Genomic DNA, 20260 nt, shown 5'->3' on the forward strand with positions numbered 1-20260 from the left:
AGCACTTAAGAGCACTGACTGCTAGAGAGTTCAAATCCCAGCAACCACATGGTGGCTCACAACCATCTGTAATGGGATCCGGTGCCCTCTTCTGGTGTGTCTGAAGACAGCTACAGTGTATTTATATAAATAAAATAACTAAATATTGAAGAAGAAGAAGAAGAAGAAGAAGAAGAAGAAGAAGAAGAAGAAGAAGAAGAAGAAGAACAAGAAGAAGAAGAAGAAGAAGAAGAAGAAGAAGAAGCAGCAGCAGCAGCAGCAGCAGCAGCAGCAGCAGCAGAAGAAGAAGAAGAAGAAGAAGAAGAACAACAACAACAACAACAACAACAACAACAACAACAACAACAATTTCTTAGTTTGTAGCTCAATGGTGGTAGCCCATGCCTTTAATCCCAGCACGTAGGAGAGGCAAGTGGATCTCTATGAGTTTGAGGCTAGCCTGGTCTAAAGAGTGAGTTCGAGGACAGTCAAGGCTACACAGAGAAACTCTGCCTCAAAAAACAAAAGACAAAAAACAAAAACAAACCTAGTTTGTTTCATGTCAAATAACATATTAAAACATTGATGGGGAGGGAAGGAGAGGGAGGAAGGAGGAGGGGCAAGGGGAAGAGAAAATGAATAAGAACGAGCATGAACAAGGCCTAGCTGATCCTTTGTTTGTACGAATGCTGGTCCATGAGCTGAACACACTGACGTCTACACCCGCAGCTGCAACAATGCCCACGTGATTAATCATAACTCACTGTAGGTCTCCATACTGCCTCACACCAAGTATGACAAGTTGTCGTCAGAGAGGATTTTTAAAGGCCTTTTCAAATCTATAATTTTATGATGCAATACAATTTTTACCAAATATAATATTTCACCCAAAATATACTGGATCTGTCAAGGGCACTTAGATTAAGGCTTCCAAGGTTAAACACCAACAGTGAGCTTGAAATTTAGTAGGCCCCATGTGGGAATCAAGGAACTAATGTGGCCACTCACAGTTTCCCATACATATAAATCCAACGGACAAGCAGGTGACAGAGACTCCGGAGCAGTACCAACCAAATGACTACTCTCGACAGTAATGGCAGCCAGAGGGCCACTGTTTCCTTCAGTGGCTCCCCAAGGAACCCACGGTATAGAGGACATGACAAGTTGCCCATCAAATATTGACAGCCTTTTCTACCAGCATCAGAAATGCACAGTGAAGCAAAGATTTCTGGGAAATATCGCCTAAAAGCAGAGACATGAGCAGCCTTCTGTCGTGAATGGCCTTGTCACGGATGCTTATCTCTCCCTGTGGCAGTGGGCAGTTCGCTGTCACACAAAGCAAGGGTGCCTCCCTCACAAGCCAAGGTGGGTGTTTTGCTTGAAGCCTATGCCTAGGCTGCTTTTGTCCGGGTGTCCTTGTCCCAGCTACAGAAGTGAAGCAGGGCTGTCATTTCTTCATGGAGTCTCACACTCTGGGTTCCAGTCCTGGATTACAGAACACTGCACGTGCTGTTGTTACCCAGGGGCACGGAGAGCAAGACGGCGTGAGGACACTCCCTCCTTTAGTGATAACCAATCACACTGCTTTGTCCTGGACCCAGAAGTCTTAAGACGCTGAAAAGAAGGTCATCTTTTTGGTTTCAAAGTGGAGTAAAAATAAAATCCCGGATCCTTATAGTAGGAGACAGGTTGGGTGCTTGATAAGCATGGCTAAGGGGAGGCAGTACAGACCATACTGTCAAGTGTCCCCACGCACCCCTACCGTGCAGTGTCACAGTCTAGGGAGCTCTAAGTACGGTATTTTAATGGTTCATTTCTCATGTGGCAAGGTTGTCCACAAAGGTCTCTACTTACAAGAAAGCAAATTCAGGAAAACGTCCACTGTCCTGCTTTAAAGGCAGACATTCTGGTTGTGGCAGCCGTCTAAACTGGAATTTAATCAATTATGACGTTTTCGCGTGTCCATCAAGCCTGCCAGGACACTGCTGTATGATAGAGCAACTCTCTACCCAGTCACACAGTTCCATTAAAAGCTTAGAAATTCCCAATGGGAACTGTAAATGCTCCTAATGTAACTTCTTAAGAAAAGACTAAACTGAAGGGCAAACCGTGCCAGTTTCCCGAAAAACTTCTCCGCCTTCAAAGTAGTACTGCACAGGAAGCACAGGAAGCCAGGTTTCTAAGACAGACATTTCTCCTTCCTTCCTTGGCTAATGCTCTGCCAAGATCAAACGAGGCTCAGCGCAGACCACAGCAAGGCAGAATGTGGAGTCTGTGCCCAGGCACTGGGGAAGAACAAGTTAATTCTCTATTGAAACGTGAGATCGCGTGCACTGTTGGAATTTGGTAAATGCCGCACTCTCACAACGGCTAGTGCTTAGAGTCCCTCACAGGAGGTCACTGAGATCTACCCACTAAAATAAACCGCTATTGTCACAAACCTCTACCTCCATCCAATGACATCTCCCTTTTCATCATTTCTGGAAATACTGGCTATCGGAAGATACCGGGGCACCTGGGAGGCTGAAACAGGATGAACTTAGGTTCAAGTTCCCCAGGCCATGCAGTAAGTTCAAGGGTAGCCTGTGGTACAAAGTGAGATCCAATCTTAAAATGACCAACAGGAAATGGATCTCTTGCAAAGGTCCCTGATGCCAAAAGGGTACAAGGAAAGAGCCCTTGCCTACAGCTAGCTGAGAGCAAAGCCCTTTCACCAGGCACCCTGGACAAGACCTCTGAGACATGTCCGACCTATGGCCCAGGGGCCACATGCAGCTGAGAGTAACTACAGATGAAGAGTTATGAAGATGGCCCAGCACAAAACTGTTGACTACACATCTGTCAAGAGTGAACGCCATGCATGGCAGTGTCACACTGCAATGTCAGAAGGTTAGACATGCGTGGGAGACACGAGAAAGTGACTCTCACTAATTCCCAACTGTTTTTTCAATTGTCCATACTCTACAGACGAAGGATCCCACACAGCAGTTAACTGCACGCTACTGCCGTAGGTCTCTGACTGCATTCAAGCTCTGTCTCAGGTTTCAGAGGCTGGCTGCCTCCCTTGCCTGTTTCAAGCACTTCGACCTGCTCCAATTACTGCTCTATCCCACGGCCACACAGCCAATGGCCACACGGCCGACAACCACTTCCCTCAGACAGAAAGCTCTCGAACAGAAGGGGAATTAGAAACGGCACCAATCCCTTCTTGGGGGTCTACAGGACAACTAACAGCAAGATAAACATTTCATATCCACATCTTGCTTTGCTACTGCTTCTTCGTCTGAAAGCTCTGGGGCCAGGCCCAGCTTTACTCTATACACAACATTAATCATCCAAGCGGAATAGGTCTGAGGGGCAGCGCTCCTCCCTAGCTCCTACCTCTTTAGGGTGAAGATGGGGAGAAAGGGTAACCAGGGTATTGTTTGTTGTTGTTGTTTCTTTGTGTGTAGCTCTGGCTGTCCTGGAACTCGCTCTGTAGACCAGACTGGCCTCGAATTCCTAGAGATTTGCCTGCCTCTGCCTCCTGAGTGCTGGGGTTAAAGATGCTGGGCCACCATGCCCAGCTTAACTAAAGGCACTCTTTTTTTTTTTTTTTTTTTTTTTTTTTTTTTTTTCGAGCTTAAACCCAGGGCCTTGCCCTAGGCACTCTTGAGCTAAATCCCCCAACCCCAACTAAGGCACTCTTATTGTCAGTTTTTACAACAATCTCCTCCAGACCTAAAGAGGGCCGGAAAGTCTACTCATTGTGCTAAACCTGCAAGTCAGCTTGGATTTCCAAACAGCAGAGGCTGTTCCTAATGAGAGCATCCTCAACCAGGGGGACCTCATGGGAAATGGACTGTCCCCTCAAGTGATGAGCCACCCGCAGAATTCACAACTGAGAAAAAGATCAACCAGATGACACTTAGCTGTTTAATGACTGCAGACTTCACCCTGTCCCAACACCTCCTCCATCAAAACATAACACCCTTGGCAGTATCCCGGAGGTAGGCGGCCATGCCCACTCTCTTCCCAGAAGGCCATTTTCATTACCCGCACCTGCCTCGCTTTGGTTTTCACTTTTACTTTTGCTTGCTTTGGGGGGCTGGGAGAGTGCAAAGACCTGACAATATGGCAGCCGCTGGAGTCAGATACCTGCCTAGGATTCCGGCTCTAAAGGTCACTATTGTCACAGCATCTTACGGTTGGGGGACACGCTGCAGAGAGAAGCTAAATATCTTTTCCAAGATAGCACAGCCAGTAAGTTTTGGAGCCGATCTCCCAACCCTTGGCGGATGGCTCCAGTGTGGGTGCTACACTCCGCTGCACTGTCTGACAGCACAGTGAGGAGAGATCTTGATTATAAATAAATCAGTAAGTGTTTCCCACCTAAGAGCATACAGCAGGTGACTTCCTGGTGCAATGGCGAAGACAGAAGGAAGAGCAAAGCGGGATGAGACGTTGAAGGGGAGGAAATGCCTGGTAATCCACGGGTACAGAAGCAGAAGCAGGAACTGGTGGGTGCCAGACACAAAGGAAACTTTTGTCTGTTTATTTTTAGTTTTGGTTGGTTGGGTTTTGGTTTTCTAGGACAGGGTCTCTCTACATATCCTTGTCTGTCCTGGGCACTTGTAGTCCAGGCTGGCTTTGAACTCACAGAGATCTACCTACCTCTGTCTCTTGAGTACTAGGATCGAATGGGTGCAGCACCATGCCAGGAAAGGAAAATCTTAAAGTCAGGAATAAGTAACTAGAATCCATGCAGTCTCTTTTTGTTTTTCCATGTTGTGCCTTACACATAACCTACTCCTATACAAACCAATCACTTGCCTCAAACGATGAGTTCCTCTCAGACATTCTAAAGAATTTATAAATTTAATCAAAACATAGCTCACATCTGCTTGTGATTTCTCTAGGGTATTAAGAGTTTGTGTGTGTGTGTGGGGGGGGTGTACTATTATTAAATATGGACAACTTAGGCACAAGAAATTGTTCCTTATGTTTGTGTCCCACTAAGAGACTCTGTTTCATTAAAGTCCTCTCCTAGCCACACGTGACTCTGCATCTTGTTGAAGGTTCCGAGTGTTACAGCTGACATATATAAAGGTGTACAGACTCTTCCTAAGAGAACTCAGAACATAGTCACAGAGTTTCTCTTCACCGAGCACAGGTGAAGCCAGAGCAGGGTGGCTCCCCAACTCCCCAGGCTCTGCCCAGCTATGGCTTCACATTCCTTCCCATGCTCTGTGGTCTAATCCTGGATACAAACATTTCGTAGAAAAGGAGCCTTCTCAAGTACAGAACGCTGCTCTCCATATCAAATTCAAGACAATTATTTTCCTAGAGAATAAATCTTGGTTTCCAGACCCAGACTTCAGTGTGCAGACAAAACATTTGAAGATGGTGCTGAGAGAGGTCGGCAGACTGAGCTTCTTCCTGGACCACAAGGATGCTCTGTCCAGAGCAGCCATTCATTCAAATATAGAGCTCACACAGGAAGCACCAGCAGCAAGCACCTGGGACCAGCTACGATTTACCTGTTCAATGTGATCTGCAGAATATACCACTGAATGAATGTCACTCTATAAATCCACAGTCTTTGTCTAAATCCCATTTGCAACTCATTCATTCACTGTTATGTCATTTAAAAAACAGACCTTTCTCTCTCTTCCTTCCGTGAAACTGTATGTCTAACATTCAAGGCCCTCCCCAAGTCCCCCATTCATTTTACTTCTTGCTTTTAACCCCTGTATATGTCCGCAGCCCTCTGTATTGACCACAGCCCCCTGTATAGGTCCACAGCCCCCTGTATAGGTCCAAAGCACCCTGTATAGTCCACAGACCTCTGTATAGGTCTACAGACCTCTGTATAGGTCCACAGCCCCCTGCATAGGTCCACAGCATGCCAACTGAACCAACTGTGTACAATGACCTAGTTTTTATTTTCTCTGGTATCTATTCACTGTGCTGGGCTGTATAAGGTCATTTTCATACAAGTCTGTATTGTTTTTGAACAATTCTCTCTCCTATCATTTACCTCATCACTTACCTGTCTTCTTTCTCTCCTGGACTGCAGACTCTCACATGGATCCCTTCTCACTGTGACCTCACCCTGGTGGCTGCATTTCCCTGGGCTGCAATATCTAACAGGACAGCCTCATATCTTCATGCAATGTCTTCTCACCATTCTATGACCAACCACCTCTCCCTACTCTAAGAACTCTACTTTATTACATTACAGCATTCGTATCTATGTAAGCTCTTTATCCCTTATATATACAAGGACAGAGCCTTCCGTCTGCGCTGACTTATGTTATTTGAGAGCCAGGTCCTTATCACTAGTTCTGATATACCTTATGTTACTAAACCTAATTCCCCATTCACAGAATGCTAAATGAAATCCAGTACGTAAAGTAAGCACCATTCATCAGTATCGAAACACTCCCACATCACATCCAAACTATGCTCCTTATCTTGGTTTGTTTTCTATTTCAGGACTACAAAAAACTGGGCATATTGCCTTCCTGGTGATTTTTTTTTCTCTCACATCTAGGAAATTTTGCTTAACCAACTAAAACATATTACCAGAACTTAAGCTATGAACGAATTCATTTGGAATTTGCATGTGGAACAGGCCTTAGAAAATATTCATTATAAGAAAACCAATCTGAAGCCAGTGTAAAACTCCGTGTATGCAGACAGCAAAGGATCACAAAGCAGCAGGAGCCATCACAGTCGCTGAAATAAGCCCGGGGACACCTTCACTCTCGGAAGCTAAAGGCTCCTCAGGATAGCAGGAAGCGCCAGGGTATGAGGACACTGCTGTATTTGTGGTAAGAAATAAAGCTTGTGTCGGTACAAAGTAGGCTAATTTGACAATCTCCTATTACTTCCCATCTTAAGGAAGTAACATATACAAAGACTAGGTGAGGATTCTATTGTGAGTCAATGTAAAATGGTCTCTACTAAATTCTCAAGACAGATAAAGACAGTTAATTCTGAGTGGCTACCAAAACTGAGGCCAGGTCAGCATACCTAATACCACTGACGAGATAGATGGCCTTCGAGGAAAAGCTACTGTGACCATTCTCCTGAAAGACCCAGCCTTAGAGCGACTCCCAGTGACTCACGCTGCATCTATAGATCACTGCTCAGCTTCACCAGAGAAGCTGCTCCTTGCTATAGATAGCAGTCAGCCCAGAGACCCACAACTGATCAATGTGTAGAGGCTTTGGAGGACTCTGCCCTAAGTGGATGTCTGTATCACACACACACACTAGCAGCTCAGGAATCTGACAGAAGAGGGGGCAGAAGGATTTTAAGATTCAGAGGTGAATGACTTAAAAAAAAAAAAAACACCAATTTCTTCTGGATCCATCCAGGCAGATCCATGTATCAACTCAAGATGATTATGAAAACATGCAAGACCCATGCAAGCTCAAGCCAGATAAACCCCAGCACGGAAGGAATAAAGGTGGCCACGATGTCCCCAAAACCTTGTCCCATGGGGAACTCTGGCATGTGACCGCTGCCGGGAGAGGTAAAGCCACTCCTCTGTAACAGTGTGACACCTGGTGTATCGACCACATTCCAAGGCAGGCCCACGTCCAGGCGTCATGGCCAGCATACACTGCACTCAAGGAGGTGTTTACAGAGGGAGGGAAGAACATGAAGTTGACTGGGTAGGGCGGTAGGGGATGAACTGGCAAGAGCTGGGAGAGAGATTAAGATGGTCAAAATACACTATGAATATCTGGAGGAATGGATAAGAAATATTATTAAAAAGCAGAAGCCCAGGTCAGCAAACGGACAATGGGTGGAGTGTGAGACGGGCACTTAAAAGGCACATGGAATTGGGACCGGCATCGGTGGGAAACACCAATCTAACTGCTGCTGGGCATGATGGGCGGGCCTGCAATGTCAGGACTCCAGGAGCTGAGTGCGAAGATCACCGTGGGACCCTATGTCAAAAAAAACCCAAGGGGGGTAAAGCTCACAGCAGCCTGGAACCAAGGCCTGAGGTTCATCCCAGCTCCGGAAAAAAAAAACAAACAAACCAAAAAAAAAAAAAAAAAAAAAAACCCAAGGGCCGAAGACAGCAGTGGAACCAGTGCATGAGCTGAGCAAAGCCTGAGGTCCAATCACCAGTGTCAGAGAAGAAAAAGTCTGCATTGTCCTAAGTGTAAGAAACAAAGAAGAACTACAACTTCCATGATACATGATTTACTCGAAAGCTGCTAAGACAACATTGAGCTACCTACAGGAGAATAACAGGACCCGTATGTATGAGAAAAGCCTGCAGGTGACAGTTGTGATTGCAGAATTAATTGTCCTATCTTTGAAGATCCTGCGGCCGACTCTGGGGCAGGCCAAACCACAGCTCCTCAGGAAATGTGAGTATGGTACTATACTTGGCCAAGGGGAGCAAGCAGTTACGGTTCTGTGAGGTCATTAGACTGGAAGGGGATGGTGGAGTATGAGGTAGGGCCTAGGCACCATCAGAGAGGAAGAGAGTACTACAAAAAGGAGTACGGAGTGACGAGACCAGGCAGGGACCGAGACCACGAGCAAGGGACGAGGTGCTCCTGGCAGCTGGGAAGCAGACTCCCCCACTGAGCCTCGGGAGCGTGCACCTCTGCGGGGCTGTGAGTTTAGCCTACAAAACTGCAACAGAACTAACTTATGTCAAGAGTAGGAGTAACAGCTGCGGCAGAGAAGATCACAGTGCAGCTGAACAACCAGGGAGGGATCCCTGGTCAGAGCGGGTGGTTCAGTGGTGCCGCACTTGCACAAAGTGTACAGCACGTGTATGAAAAGAAAAGTGAACGTCCTCAAAGATAAGACGAACACAGAAAACTATGAGGCTGGAGCGTGCTGCTGTGTGGAGCATTTAGCACAGTGGTTAAGGTTTCGTTTGAGTTCCTAACAACGCACGTACGCCCTGGAAAGCTGATGCACAACCTGAGACCTAACGGTCTAGTTCATAAAAGGAGCAAACGTAAACGCCATCCATGCCTGATCGACAAGATGGCTCCAAAGCTTAGACGGAAGCTCCTGCTCCTCCCCAAAATGAAGCCAAAGCGAAGGCCTTGAAAACTAAGAAGGCAGAGCTGAAAGGCGTCCACAGCCACAAAAAGAAGATCTGAAGGCCACCCACCTTCCGGCAGCCCAAGACCCTGCAACTCCAGAGGCAGCCAAAATATCCTGGAAAGAGTGCGCCCAGGAGAAGCAAGCTCGACCACCATGCTGTCATCGCATTCCCACTGACCACCGAGTCAGCCATGAAGAAGACAGGGGACAACACCACACTTGTGTACACTGTGGTTGTCAAGGCTGACAAGCACTGGATCAAACAGGCCGTGAAGAAACTCTGACACTGATGTGGCAAAGTCAGTACCCTGATAAGGCCTGACGGAGAGCAGAAGGCGTATGTTCTCTTGGCTCCTGACCGTGACGCTCTAGATGTGGCCAACAAGACTGGGATCATCTGAAGTGAGTCCAGGTGGCTAATTCTAAATACACACTTTTTTCCACCTTAAAATAAATAAATGAATGAATGAATGAATGAATGAATGTCATCAACTCTGACCAACAAGTATGTAGGAAACAAAACAGAACAGGGTTTTCTCAACCACATGGAAGGCAGTGGGAAACTGAGGAAAATCTGCCGGGTTTGCACATGTTTCAAAAGGACACTGACATAGCACCCATCTTAAAAGCCACCCCGAAGGCAGAGCGCGGTGTCTGCTTCTGTCTGTGTTTACCTGATGATCCTCTGGGCAGCATACTGGTGGAGGGAGCGAAACTGTGCTGACATGTTTGCTAACGCCGCCAGGCAATTGGTGTGCAGGTACTTGTCCTGTGGGGGAGAGCAAGATTAAAACACACAGCACATCTTCTCCACACTTCAAAGCAACACACACCCAACCGTCCTAATGCCAGAGAGTGCCCAGGAGGATCTCTAGTCCTAGTTACCATCTACAAGGCCTAAGAAGTCAAATTGTTTCCAAATGAATTTGGACAGGCAATCCGCCCATGCAGGACCATTCCCACAGTGTGAGGCGGAAGCCGTCTACAGCAGGCGCAGCAATGCTTCTACAGTGTCCTTACAGTTGCAGACCCTCCCACCATACACAGCAATGGAGTGCATGCTGCCGTCTTTCTAAACACAAGCCTCTCCCTTCTGAAAACCGCCTCGTATGAAAAACAATCTCAGAGGAAAAAACAAAACAAAACAAAACAAAAAGCATTGGGACATATATCTACAGGAACCCCATAGACAGAAACACCTAAAAACATTAAGTAAACAACCCCTTAGCTCTGAGTTCTGCACACTGCTGTCCTTGGAAACACACTTCCATTGGCTAAGTCTAAAATTCTACAGACGTCAGCAGAAGTGCTTGCCTTCTTTTTTCCCCAAAGCGTTTTTCAAAGCGTTTGCTCTCTTGAACTTTGGGGAAGGGGTTTGTTTTTCTTTGAGGACAGACTCTCGTGTAGTTTGGACTGGTCTTAGATCTGCTATATATGCTAAGCATGATGGCACAAGCCTTTAGTCCCAGCACTGGGGAAGCAGAGGCAGTTGGATCTGAGTCAGGGCCAGCTTGGCCTACAGAGCCAGTCACAGGCCAGCCAGAGCTACACTGTAAGATCCTGCCACAACCAAACCAAACGGAACTGTTCTACGGCTGAGGACGGCCTTGCCTCCCGTGATGACCTAGTTTACGGGGTGGTATGGCTAAAGGCCACGCTCTGGGCATGCCAGCTAGCACTGCCAGTGGAGCAACAGCCTCAGCCCCTGTACCTTCTTCCTGATCTAAACCTGTACTTTCTCTTGTTCACACCTCTAGATATTTTGTTGTTACTTTAAAAGAGCAAACCAGAGTGAGTCCTCGGTCCGGCAAGCACATGCAGCAGCTCCAATCTCAGTGCTTGCTTTCCATTTCATACAAAGTATATTGCATCGAACAACCATTAAGTATTAAGATAGACATTGTAATATAACCATATAATATGCTAAGTGCTGATCCAGACTTTCGAGAACATTCTATAAGATTAGATTTGAAATTTTCTGGCACAGGTCATAATCACATTCCGTGAGATAAAGCTTTACGACATGGTCGTAACTACACAAAGGTAGAGAAACAGCTATGGGATACTTACTCTAGTCCTGGTCATATTGTACTGGATGGTTCTTATTACCACCAGAATTAGGAGGCTCCCCAGGGAAATTTCAGTTAAGACTCTTTCTGAATACCAAGTAATGTTTTTTAATATCTGTAATAAAGAAGAAAAGTTTGAGTAAAAAACGACTCCCTTAGGGAAAGGGTGTGTCTACCATTTTCTCTAAGTTCATTTTGCTCTGAAGTTAAGTTAGGCAGTAAAAAGGTGAGCTGAGAGCTTCATTTCTCCTAAGCAAATGGCGCACATCAGTTTACTTCTCTTTTCTTAAATAGATGAAGGAGACTAGGTCTAGAAATCAAGAAACTTTCCCTACAGAGGTCAAAACCTCTGCAAACAACCAGGAGAGGCAGAAGCACGGAGAGTCTAGCACGTTAACAAGAGACAGCCAAGCCCTGCTGCTGTTCAGAGCTGCTGGCAAGCACCAAGGTAATAAAGGCTTAGAAAAGTAGACGAAGTCCTGAGGAGACAGCTAACAAAACTCAAAGACTAGCCAAACAGTATATGAACACATGCTACACATGAATACATCATGACCAACCACGGTGCCATCCCAGGCATGGCAAGACGGCTTTGATATTCATGAAGAGGTTCACTGGTATATTTTACTATATTAACAGATTGCAATATAAAAAAAGCACAAGGTCAAAAGTATATACAGAATTCTTCCAACCCACTAATAATATATATATAAGCCAGCTTTTGCAGGGTATGAGACATAGGTATTTACATATCTCATAAAGATATCAAAATAGACATTGGAGAAAAGATGGCTTCTTCAATAAATGGGGCTGTGAAAATTGGGTATCCATATGTAGAAAAATAAAACTAGATCCCAACTTTTCACCCTGAATGAAAGTCAGGTCCAAACAGATTAGATGTAAAACTCTAAAACAGACAGAGGGAAAACTTCAAGAATAGGTGAGAACCCCCTGAACAGGAAATAATCACAGCTACCAAGGTCGCCGTCTCAGGAGGCTAAAACCTTCAGTGTAGGAAAGTCAACAGTCTAGTGAAGAGACAGGCTGCAGGAGAGAAAGTCTTTGCTATCTAGACGCCTCACAGAAGACCGATTCTGAGAACCTATGAAGAACTCAAACTACTAACTGACAAGGAATCGAACAGCACAATCAGTAAATGGACTGAGGCCATGGATAGATAGAAATTCTAAGAAAATCTAACACACACAAAACGCCCAGCCTCACTGGCCATCAGAGAAATGCAACCCAAAACAACAGAGAGACCACGCCTTGTCCCGGTCAGAATGGCAGCGTTTACAACACAGTAACACGAGCTGAAGCTGTGCAAAGGGAGCGCGGGGCAGAGGAGACGGCTCAGTGGGTACAGCTGTCTGTCATGGACGCCCAACCCCCTCCTCCAAGTTCACCCACACTTTTTTTGGGAAGAAGAGACCTCTCAAACACTTCTCATGGGAATGTAAATTAAGCCCACCTACTACGGAAATCAATGTGGCAATTCCTCAAAACCTAAAACTGAGTGTGACATGTGGCTGTTCCAGTCATTTACCCAAAGGACTCCAACACGTCATAAAGATACTTGCCTACCAGGCTCACAGCAGCACTGTGCACAGGTGCTAAGTCAATGACCTGACCTAAACGTCCATCAGAAACATGAGTAAAAAAAATGCAGATTTCCTTTTGGCCACCAGGAGCAAAGGTAATGAGGTGTGCTGATACACACCCGTGAGTCCCCAAGACTAGGGAGGCAACGCTGGAAGACCAGCCTTAGCAACACAGAGATCAATACCAACGTGGGTTACATGAGTCCCCGTCCCAAAATAACATTAAAAACAACAAAATGACGTCGTCTTAGGAAAGTGGGTGTGACTGAAGATGATTGTATTAAGTGAAGTAAGTCTCAGACAAACAGCATGTCTTCAAAAACACAATCGTGTCCCTACATATGACATTACAGCGGCAGTAAAACTGTCCTAGGGGAACAGAGAGGGAAATGCCCGGGATACACTGTGTTGTCATCAGAAAGGATCCCTATGTAACCCAGCACGGTACAAGAAACACATGCTAACGAGAGTGACCGATGTGTGAAAAGAACCACACGCCTAGTGGTACCAAGAGCGCATCTTAGTAATAGATACTGAGCGCACCTGATGGGATAGTAGCTAACAGTTGCTCAGAAGAGAATGGGGGGAAAGAACACCATGTTGGTTTATGAACCAGAAGAAAACACCATTTCTGTTCCAAGTCCTCCCAGAAACTGTAGCGGGAGGAGAGCGGGTGGAGAAGGCCCTCTGCTCTGTCCCTGTCATCGGCCATGGCCACTTACCACCTCATGAATGGACCGATTGAAGCCGTCGTCTTCTGTAAGGATCAACAGGATTATAAGGGCCATATAGACATGGTGCGAGTTTCTTTCCTCAACATGATATAGAATCTCCAGAATTGGTAAAACCTAGGAAATAAATTGTTATACTATTTCAGTACCTCGAGACCTTACACTGTTATTATACAGGCTTTGCATTAAGGCCGTTTAGTTTCCATAAATAAAAAGGGCAGACACCACCTGGCTGCACGTACTCAGTACACATAGCTAAGGTCCCAGGACACCACTAACTCTGCAAAGGTCCTGCTAAAGAACACTTAGTTTCCAGCAACCACTCAGACCCAGTTTGGAGATTTTAAGAGGTCGCATCAACTCCCTCTAATTAAAAGAAGAAGAAAAGAATCGAGCTGCTCAGAAAAGCTTAGCTGCTAATAAATTTTAATGTGTTTTAATGTGTGTGCTTCATACCACTTGTGCTTTAATGGTAATAATCCAGAACTGTGCTTCATGTAAGTAACTAAGGGACTATTGTAGCCCACAGAGCATTTTCTCAGCGTGTGTCCTGAGACTTAGTCGCCAATGACTCATGCCAAGTACCTCATCTTACGATCCTGTTCCCAGATGCACACGTCCATTTCAAATCATTCCTTCCACACAGTTACTTGTCCATCCTTCGCTAACGAGAATAAACATCGCTAAGAGCATATGGGCACATAGTTAATTTGCATGAAACTATCATACAGACCGTGCTGGCTAGTCTTATGTCAACTGGACACACGCTAGAGAGCTTTTAGAAAAGGAAGCCTTGGTTGAGAAAATTCCTTCCCCCTCCTCCACCCCAACAGGCCTGCGGGCAAGCCTGTGGTGCATTCTCTTGACTGACGATGGATGAAGAGGCTCGGCTGAGCGTGGGAAGTGCCAACCTCTGGCTGGTGCTCCCCAGTGTGTTAAGAAGGCAGGCTAAGAAAGTAATGGAAAGAAGGCTAGTGAGTAGGTTCTTCCAAAACTTCTACCTCAGCTCCTGCCCCAAGTTCCTACCCTGACTTCCCTGGACAGTATGCTACAAGCTACACCGCCCTGCAGGGATCCAAGAGGACCTCTTGCAGCCTGCAAGGTCGTGTTTGTGCACGCACGCGCACACACACACACACACAAGCGTGCGTGCGCATGAACATGCACAAGCAGAAAAAGTGTTTTTAAAAAATCTTTTAAAAATTAAAAGAGTGGTGGTACACAGCCTTTAATCCCAGCAAGGCGAGGCAGAGAGGCAGAGAGGCAGAAGGATCTCTGAATCTGAGGTCAGCCTGGTACACCAATGAGTTCACCCTAGGCTATACAGTGAAATTCTGTCTCAAACCATCCTCCCCTGTGTGCCACCAAAAATAAACGAGAAGTTTAAATGATGGGTCCAACAGGACTGTGCCAACGTGACATCAATTCTTCCTCTGAAGCATCTGTATCGATAGTAAACTTACATACTGCATAATCCTTTTCAATTAAAAAAGGTATCATTAAATCGGTTTTAGATTTACAAATCTGAGCAACTGTTAGCAGCTACCTTGGACTGCTTTCAATCCTTCCATCACCTCAGGCCCTTGAGCTCGAAGCCCCTCATCACTCTTGCTCCTTCCCTCTCTTCAGCTCTTTTCCTGTCACTGTGACCACAATGACAACGCCTGGAAGAGTCACTTACTGGAGGGAAGGCTTGTTTGGCTCACGGCTTCAGGGGAATCTCACAGGTCACAGTGAGGATGATGTGGTGGAGACCATAGCAGCGACAGCACAAGGTGCAACCAGAAAACAGAGACCTCTGACCTCAAGCAGGGCTGGGCAGAGGCCTCAGGAGCTCATGCCTTGGGACCCATTGCTTTCTGCCAGCCAGGCTCCGCCCCCAATGGCTACAGGAGTACAAAGTACCCGGGAGAAGCCGCTGCGTGTTTAAGCTGTGCCCTCGGAGGGCGTTTCAGACTTGGACCTGGCTAATTTAAAGTCAACTTGACACAAGCTAGAGTCACCGGAGATGGGGGAGCCGCCACTGAGAAAACGCCCCCCTCCATAGGATGAAGCTGCAGGCAAGCCTACAGGGCAGCTTCTTAATCAGTGATTGATGGGGGAGGGCCTGTCCATCTGGGGAAGGCAACCCATGAGGAGCAAGCCAGCACCCCGCCATGGCCTCTGCGTCAGCTCCTGGCCCCAGGCGCCTGCCCTGCTTGAGTTCCTGTCCTGACTTCCTTTAATGATGAACCATGATATGGAAGTGTAAGTCGAATGAACCCTTCCTCCCCAGTTGCTTTGCCACTGTGTTTCATCACAGCCTTGGTCACCCTAAGACAGACTGTAATACTCACCTGGTGATCAAAGTCACGACTGTCTCTATGACTGTCATTTAGAATTTAATATGAATGGAGTCACAGAAGGTGCCTACACTGAAGAGTGGCAGATCTAGCCTCATCTTCGCAAAAAAATCTATACACAACTTATCTGAGAAATATGTGGAGATGAAATGTCACCTTCTGAATATTAGAGGCCATAGAATAAAGGAGCTGTGAACTATTTGAAAATGAGATCGGCAGGATAAATTCCTACTTGCAGCAATATGTATAGGAAACAGCCTCCACCAATATTTACCTCAGAAGAGAGAACTGGGAAGATAAGGACGCAAGCTAGGAAATGATCAAAACCTTTCTTTATGCTCCTAAAACCCCCAAATGCAACCTTGTAGACAGTGGATCTCAACCTTCCTACTGCGGCGACCCTCTAATACAGCTCCTTTTACTGTCATGACGCCCAACCATAAAATTACTTTGTTGCTACTTCACAACTGTAATTTTTCTACTGTTATGAGTTGTAATGTAAATATCTGATGTGCAGGATCTCTGATATGTGACCCCTGTGAAAGAGTCGCTCAACCCCCAAAAGGGCTGTGACCCACAGGTTGAGGACCATTGTTGAAGACTTCTACTAGTGTGTGTTCTCAAACTGGAGACAGCTGTTCCCTCGTCTCACAAGGCCACATCTGCACCACAGAAGCCTAGAAGTCACACCGCTGGCTTCCTGCTCATTGCCAAAATCCCCCCAGAATTCATCACACGCACAACTGTCTCTGTGATTCCCGTGCCCACCAGGAATCACAGCTCTCCTCGATGATGACTTTACCGTGGTTTCTACTCCCTTCCGGTTCATCACACCTTTTGTTCTCAATGCCATTATGATAAAAAAAAAAAAGCTAATATTTTATGTTTCCTGAGCATTTACGCAGTATTTAAAACCAATAAAGAAGCCTGCTTTGCTCGATCTGTAAAGCTAAGGGCCACTCTGTTGCTGTCGGCCAGCTGCTGGCTCCTTTAGAAGTGAGCATGTATCGGTGAGCGTGGAGAGAGGGCACGGTGTCTCAGGCACACCGGCACGGTCCCTTCCTTTTCCCTTATGGAAACACCCATGGTATAAGCTTCAGTGGAAAGCCACGGTTGCCTAAAGGAGCTCTGTCCTCCAAGACAAGCAGTGGAACTGATTCTGTTCTGAGTGGACCTCTAAGAGGTGTCTGCCCAGGGGCCTTGAAGTGACTTAAGGGTGCGGTGCTGCACTCAGACACCAGCTTGGAGGCTGTGAGGAGCGTGGACCCCCGGGAGCTAAGCTGGGACAGTCACCCTGACGCTCAACACTGTCAGCGGGGCTGGGTGGCAATCACCACCAATGGACACATGGACAGCCCTCATTAGCTGGAAGGAACAAGAAGAAATAAAAATGTCCTTGGGGTGCAGAGGATGCTGCTTGGAGAGCCTGGGCTGCTCACTCAGTCCTACCTCCCCTCAGGCTCTCCAGCACCACCTGAACGGTCACCAGCGGTGCACCCTGACCCTCCTGGGAAAGAAAGTAAGTCACTCCGTGATGTCGCCGACACGCATGACAGGTTTCTCTCGATACTTACAAGGTTTTCCATATCTGTCCGGGCCAGCATGTACGTCCTGACATTGGCGTTCTGGTGCAGCAGAGTGTACAGGAGGAGCGTTGCCTGGTCAGACGTCTGCTGTTCACACAGGGTTGTGTACAAACTGTTAAAGTTAATCTGGAAGGTGTGCGGGACGGATGATGGGAACGGACTGCTGTCTGAAATACAGAAAATCAGCAGGAAAATGTAGAACAGAGCATGTGAGGACTTTCTGAGTTGTGTATTTACACATAAATAGTTAAGGCACTTCAAATGGTAAACCACGGCTGAAGCACTCACTAATACTATTAATCCATTTTTAAGAAAAATAGCTAAAATATCAACATATAACTTAGCTGGTTTTAAAATAAAATAAAAATCCATATATGAAACACAAGCTAAGGCAACGGCTGTAAAACTTCTATAACTCTTTTATTTAAAAGAAAGTTTAAGGGGTTGGAGAGAAGGCTTAGTGCTTAAAATGCAAACGACTCTGCCAGAGGACGAGTTTGCTGCCCTATACTGAGTTCAGGCGGCTCACGGCCACGGGTAAGTCCGGCTCCCAGATACCTTCTGGCTCCCATGAGCACTGCACGCACACAAGCCCATACACACACTAAGACAAATACACATACATGTATTTAAAAATAAATAAACTCAATCTTTTAAAAACTAAAAATTTGGGGTTGGGGATTTAGCTCAGTGGTAGAGCGCTTGCCTAGGAAGCGCAAGGCCCTGGGTTCGGTCCCCAGCTCCGAAAAAAAGAACCAAAAAAAAAAAAAAAAAAAAAAAAAACTAAAAATTTAAAAATAGTTCTACAACTGTTAAGAAACTTAGTGAAGTTTCTAAATGCTAAAAATTATAAATCATAGCTCAGTCACCTTGAAAACCTGAGAGAAGTTAAATTTAACTAATTGAGTGATTATTTTAGTTGTGTGTGCATGTGTGCGTGAGCACGTACGTGTGTGTAGGAATGTACAGTGTGTGCACACACGTGTGGAAGTCACAAGGCTTTGGGTGTCTTCCTCCATCGCTCCCCACTTTACCCTCTGAGGCAGCGTGAGGCTAATTACCTCAGCAGAGCAGCTTCTGGGCCCTGGCTCTGCCTCCTACCCTGTGCTGCTGGGGCTGCAGGCACACAGCTGCGCCTTGTGTCTGAGCGAGGCTGACTGGGAAGACAGCGGATTCATTTGTCCACAGAGATAATCTCAAGGCATCAGCATCCAGGCCATGCGACATTATTGCTCCCTGCTCTTACCTAGGTCCACAGTGAGAGCAAAAGATGTCGGGAAAGGTAAGGAAAATGTAAAGTTTCAGGAGGAAAGTGTAAGTCCATTTGAAGTTTCAGACAAGAGCACAGAGGACTAATTATGTGTAACTGTTAAAGACCTCAGTGTATGCTCTCCACCTGGACATCAGGAAGGCTGTCCTGAGGGCAAGACCGACAAAGCCTCCGACTTGTGAACATGCAAATTCACTAGAAAGGGGGAGCTTAAACTTAGAACACTGCTGAAGGAGCCCTCTGCTCAGAAACACCAGGCAGGGAAGTGCTTCCCTAGCATCCGCACAAAGGCTGATGAAACGTGGTCCAGGAGCCCTAGGCTCTCGCCTGGCCTGGCAGGAGACGTTCACCACACCGTACTGGGTTTGTAAACATGAATGCCACACTGACAGGGTCAGCGAGTGCCGTACTCACAGTTCCAGAGTCCAGGCCAAGAGTGACTGGGAGTGACTGAGAGGCTACTGCATGAAGCTGCAGTAAAGTCTAAGTTGCAGTAAGAGACCCCATGTCCTAACGAGCTTAAATTATCAACTTGATGCCGCTCATGGTCACCTGAGCGTAAAGTACCCAGAGAGCGAGGAAGTGCCTAGATCAGGTTAGCCCTGCGAATCTGTAGGAACTGTCGTTACTGTTAACTGGTATAGGAAGATCAGGTTAGCCCTGCGCGTCTGTAGGAACTGCCGTTACCGTTAACTGGTACGGGAAAAGCCCCACCACTGTGGGCGGCACACACTGGAGGCGGTGGTCCTGGGAAGTGTAGGAACACTAGGAAGGCGTGAGCTAGAGCGAGCCAGAGAACAAGCTGGCATGCAACGCAGGCTTCGCGGCTCCTGCCTGCAGGTCCTGCCCTGGCTGTTCTAGTGATGAGTTGTGACCGGGAAGAGCCTCTCCAAGTTGGCTTTGGTCACAGTGTTTTATTGCAGCAACAGAATTAAACTAGAACATCACAGCATGGTGGGCAGACAAGGACTATAGGATGTCTGGTAAGGGAAGTCCCAAGAACAGCGTGCAGTTGGCCCAGAGGACAGGCAGTACTTGCTCCAGGTGGCAGGGCCGGAGCCATCCAAACGCCCCAGCTGTGTCACAAAGAGCACAGGTGCCAGGAACCGTGACGAAAGGGTCTGTGTTGTCGTCCAAGTCTGCAACCTGGTTTTGAGTTTACAGGAGCTCACAGCTGCGAGACTGTCTTGAGTTTTGAATTTGAACTGTAGAGTTGTTAGCAGTGCTGGAATTGTTAGAAACTGTGGGACTCAATGCATTGTGATTACAAGGAGGCCGTGAGCCAATGGGGAAGGTGGAAGGCTACAGCTGGGAATGCACGTGTTTGGCTGTCAAGCTGAGAGGGTGAAACTGTAATGGTCAGTCTTGATGAGATTAAGAATACCATGGGGACAGAGCTGACCGTGTCTGTGAGGGGTATCTAGATCAGGTTAGCTGAGGCAGGAAGAGCAACTGTACACACTGGCAGTCCTGTTTCTTGGGCCAGGGTCCCAGAGTAAATAAAAGCACATTAACGCTAGGCAGGAGACAGCAAGGCGAGCATAGGCCCAGCACCCTCTGCTAGGAGACTGCAGATCCAATGCAACCGGCCTCAAGCTGCTGCTGCTGCC

General features: G+C 46.8%; 1 protein-coding gene across 3 annotated transcripts in view; it reads right to left on the reverse strand.

The window, feature by feature from the left end:
• Window positions 1–20260, reverse strand: part of Dym (dymeclin) — a 279741-nt gene that overhangs the window by 145430 nt on the left and 114051 nt on the right. For all 3 annotated transcript variants that reach the window (XM_032886079.1, XM_032886077.1, XM_032886080.1), the window contains 4 exons: window positions 17369–17547; window positions 13444–13569; window positions 11122–11235; window positions 9726–9820 (listed from right to left, as the gene is read on the reverse strand). In XM_032886079.1, coding sequence (XP_032741970.1) covers window positions 9726–9820; window positions 11122–11235; window positions 13444–13569; window positions 17369–17547 — 514 coding nt within the window. The remainder of the gene's footprint in view (window positions 1–9725; window positions 9821–11121; window positions 11236–13443; window positions 13570–17368; window positions 17548–20260) is intronic.

Source organism: Rattus rattus, chromosome 15, assembly GCF_011064425.1.
Source record: "Rattus rattus isolate New Zealand chromosome 15, Rrattus_CSIRO_v1, whole genome shotgun sequence".
In the NCBI taxonomy this organism is placed as follows: domain Eukaryota; kingdom Metazoa; phylum Chordata; class Mammalia; order Rodentia; family Muridae; genus Rattus; species Rattus rattus.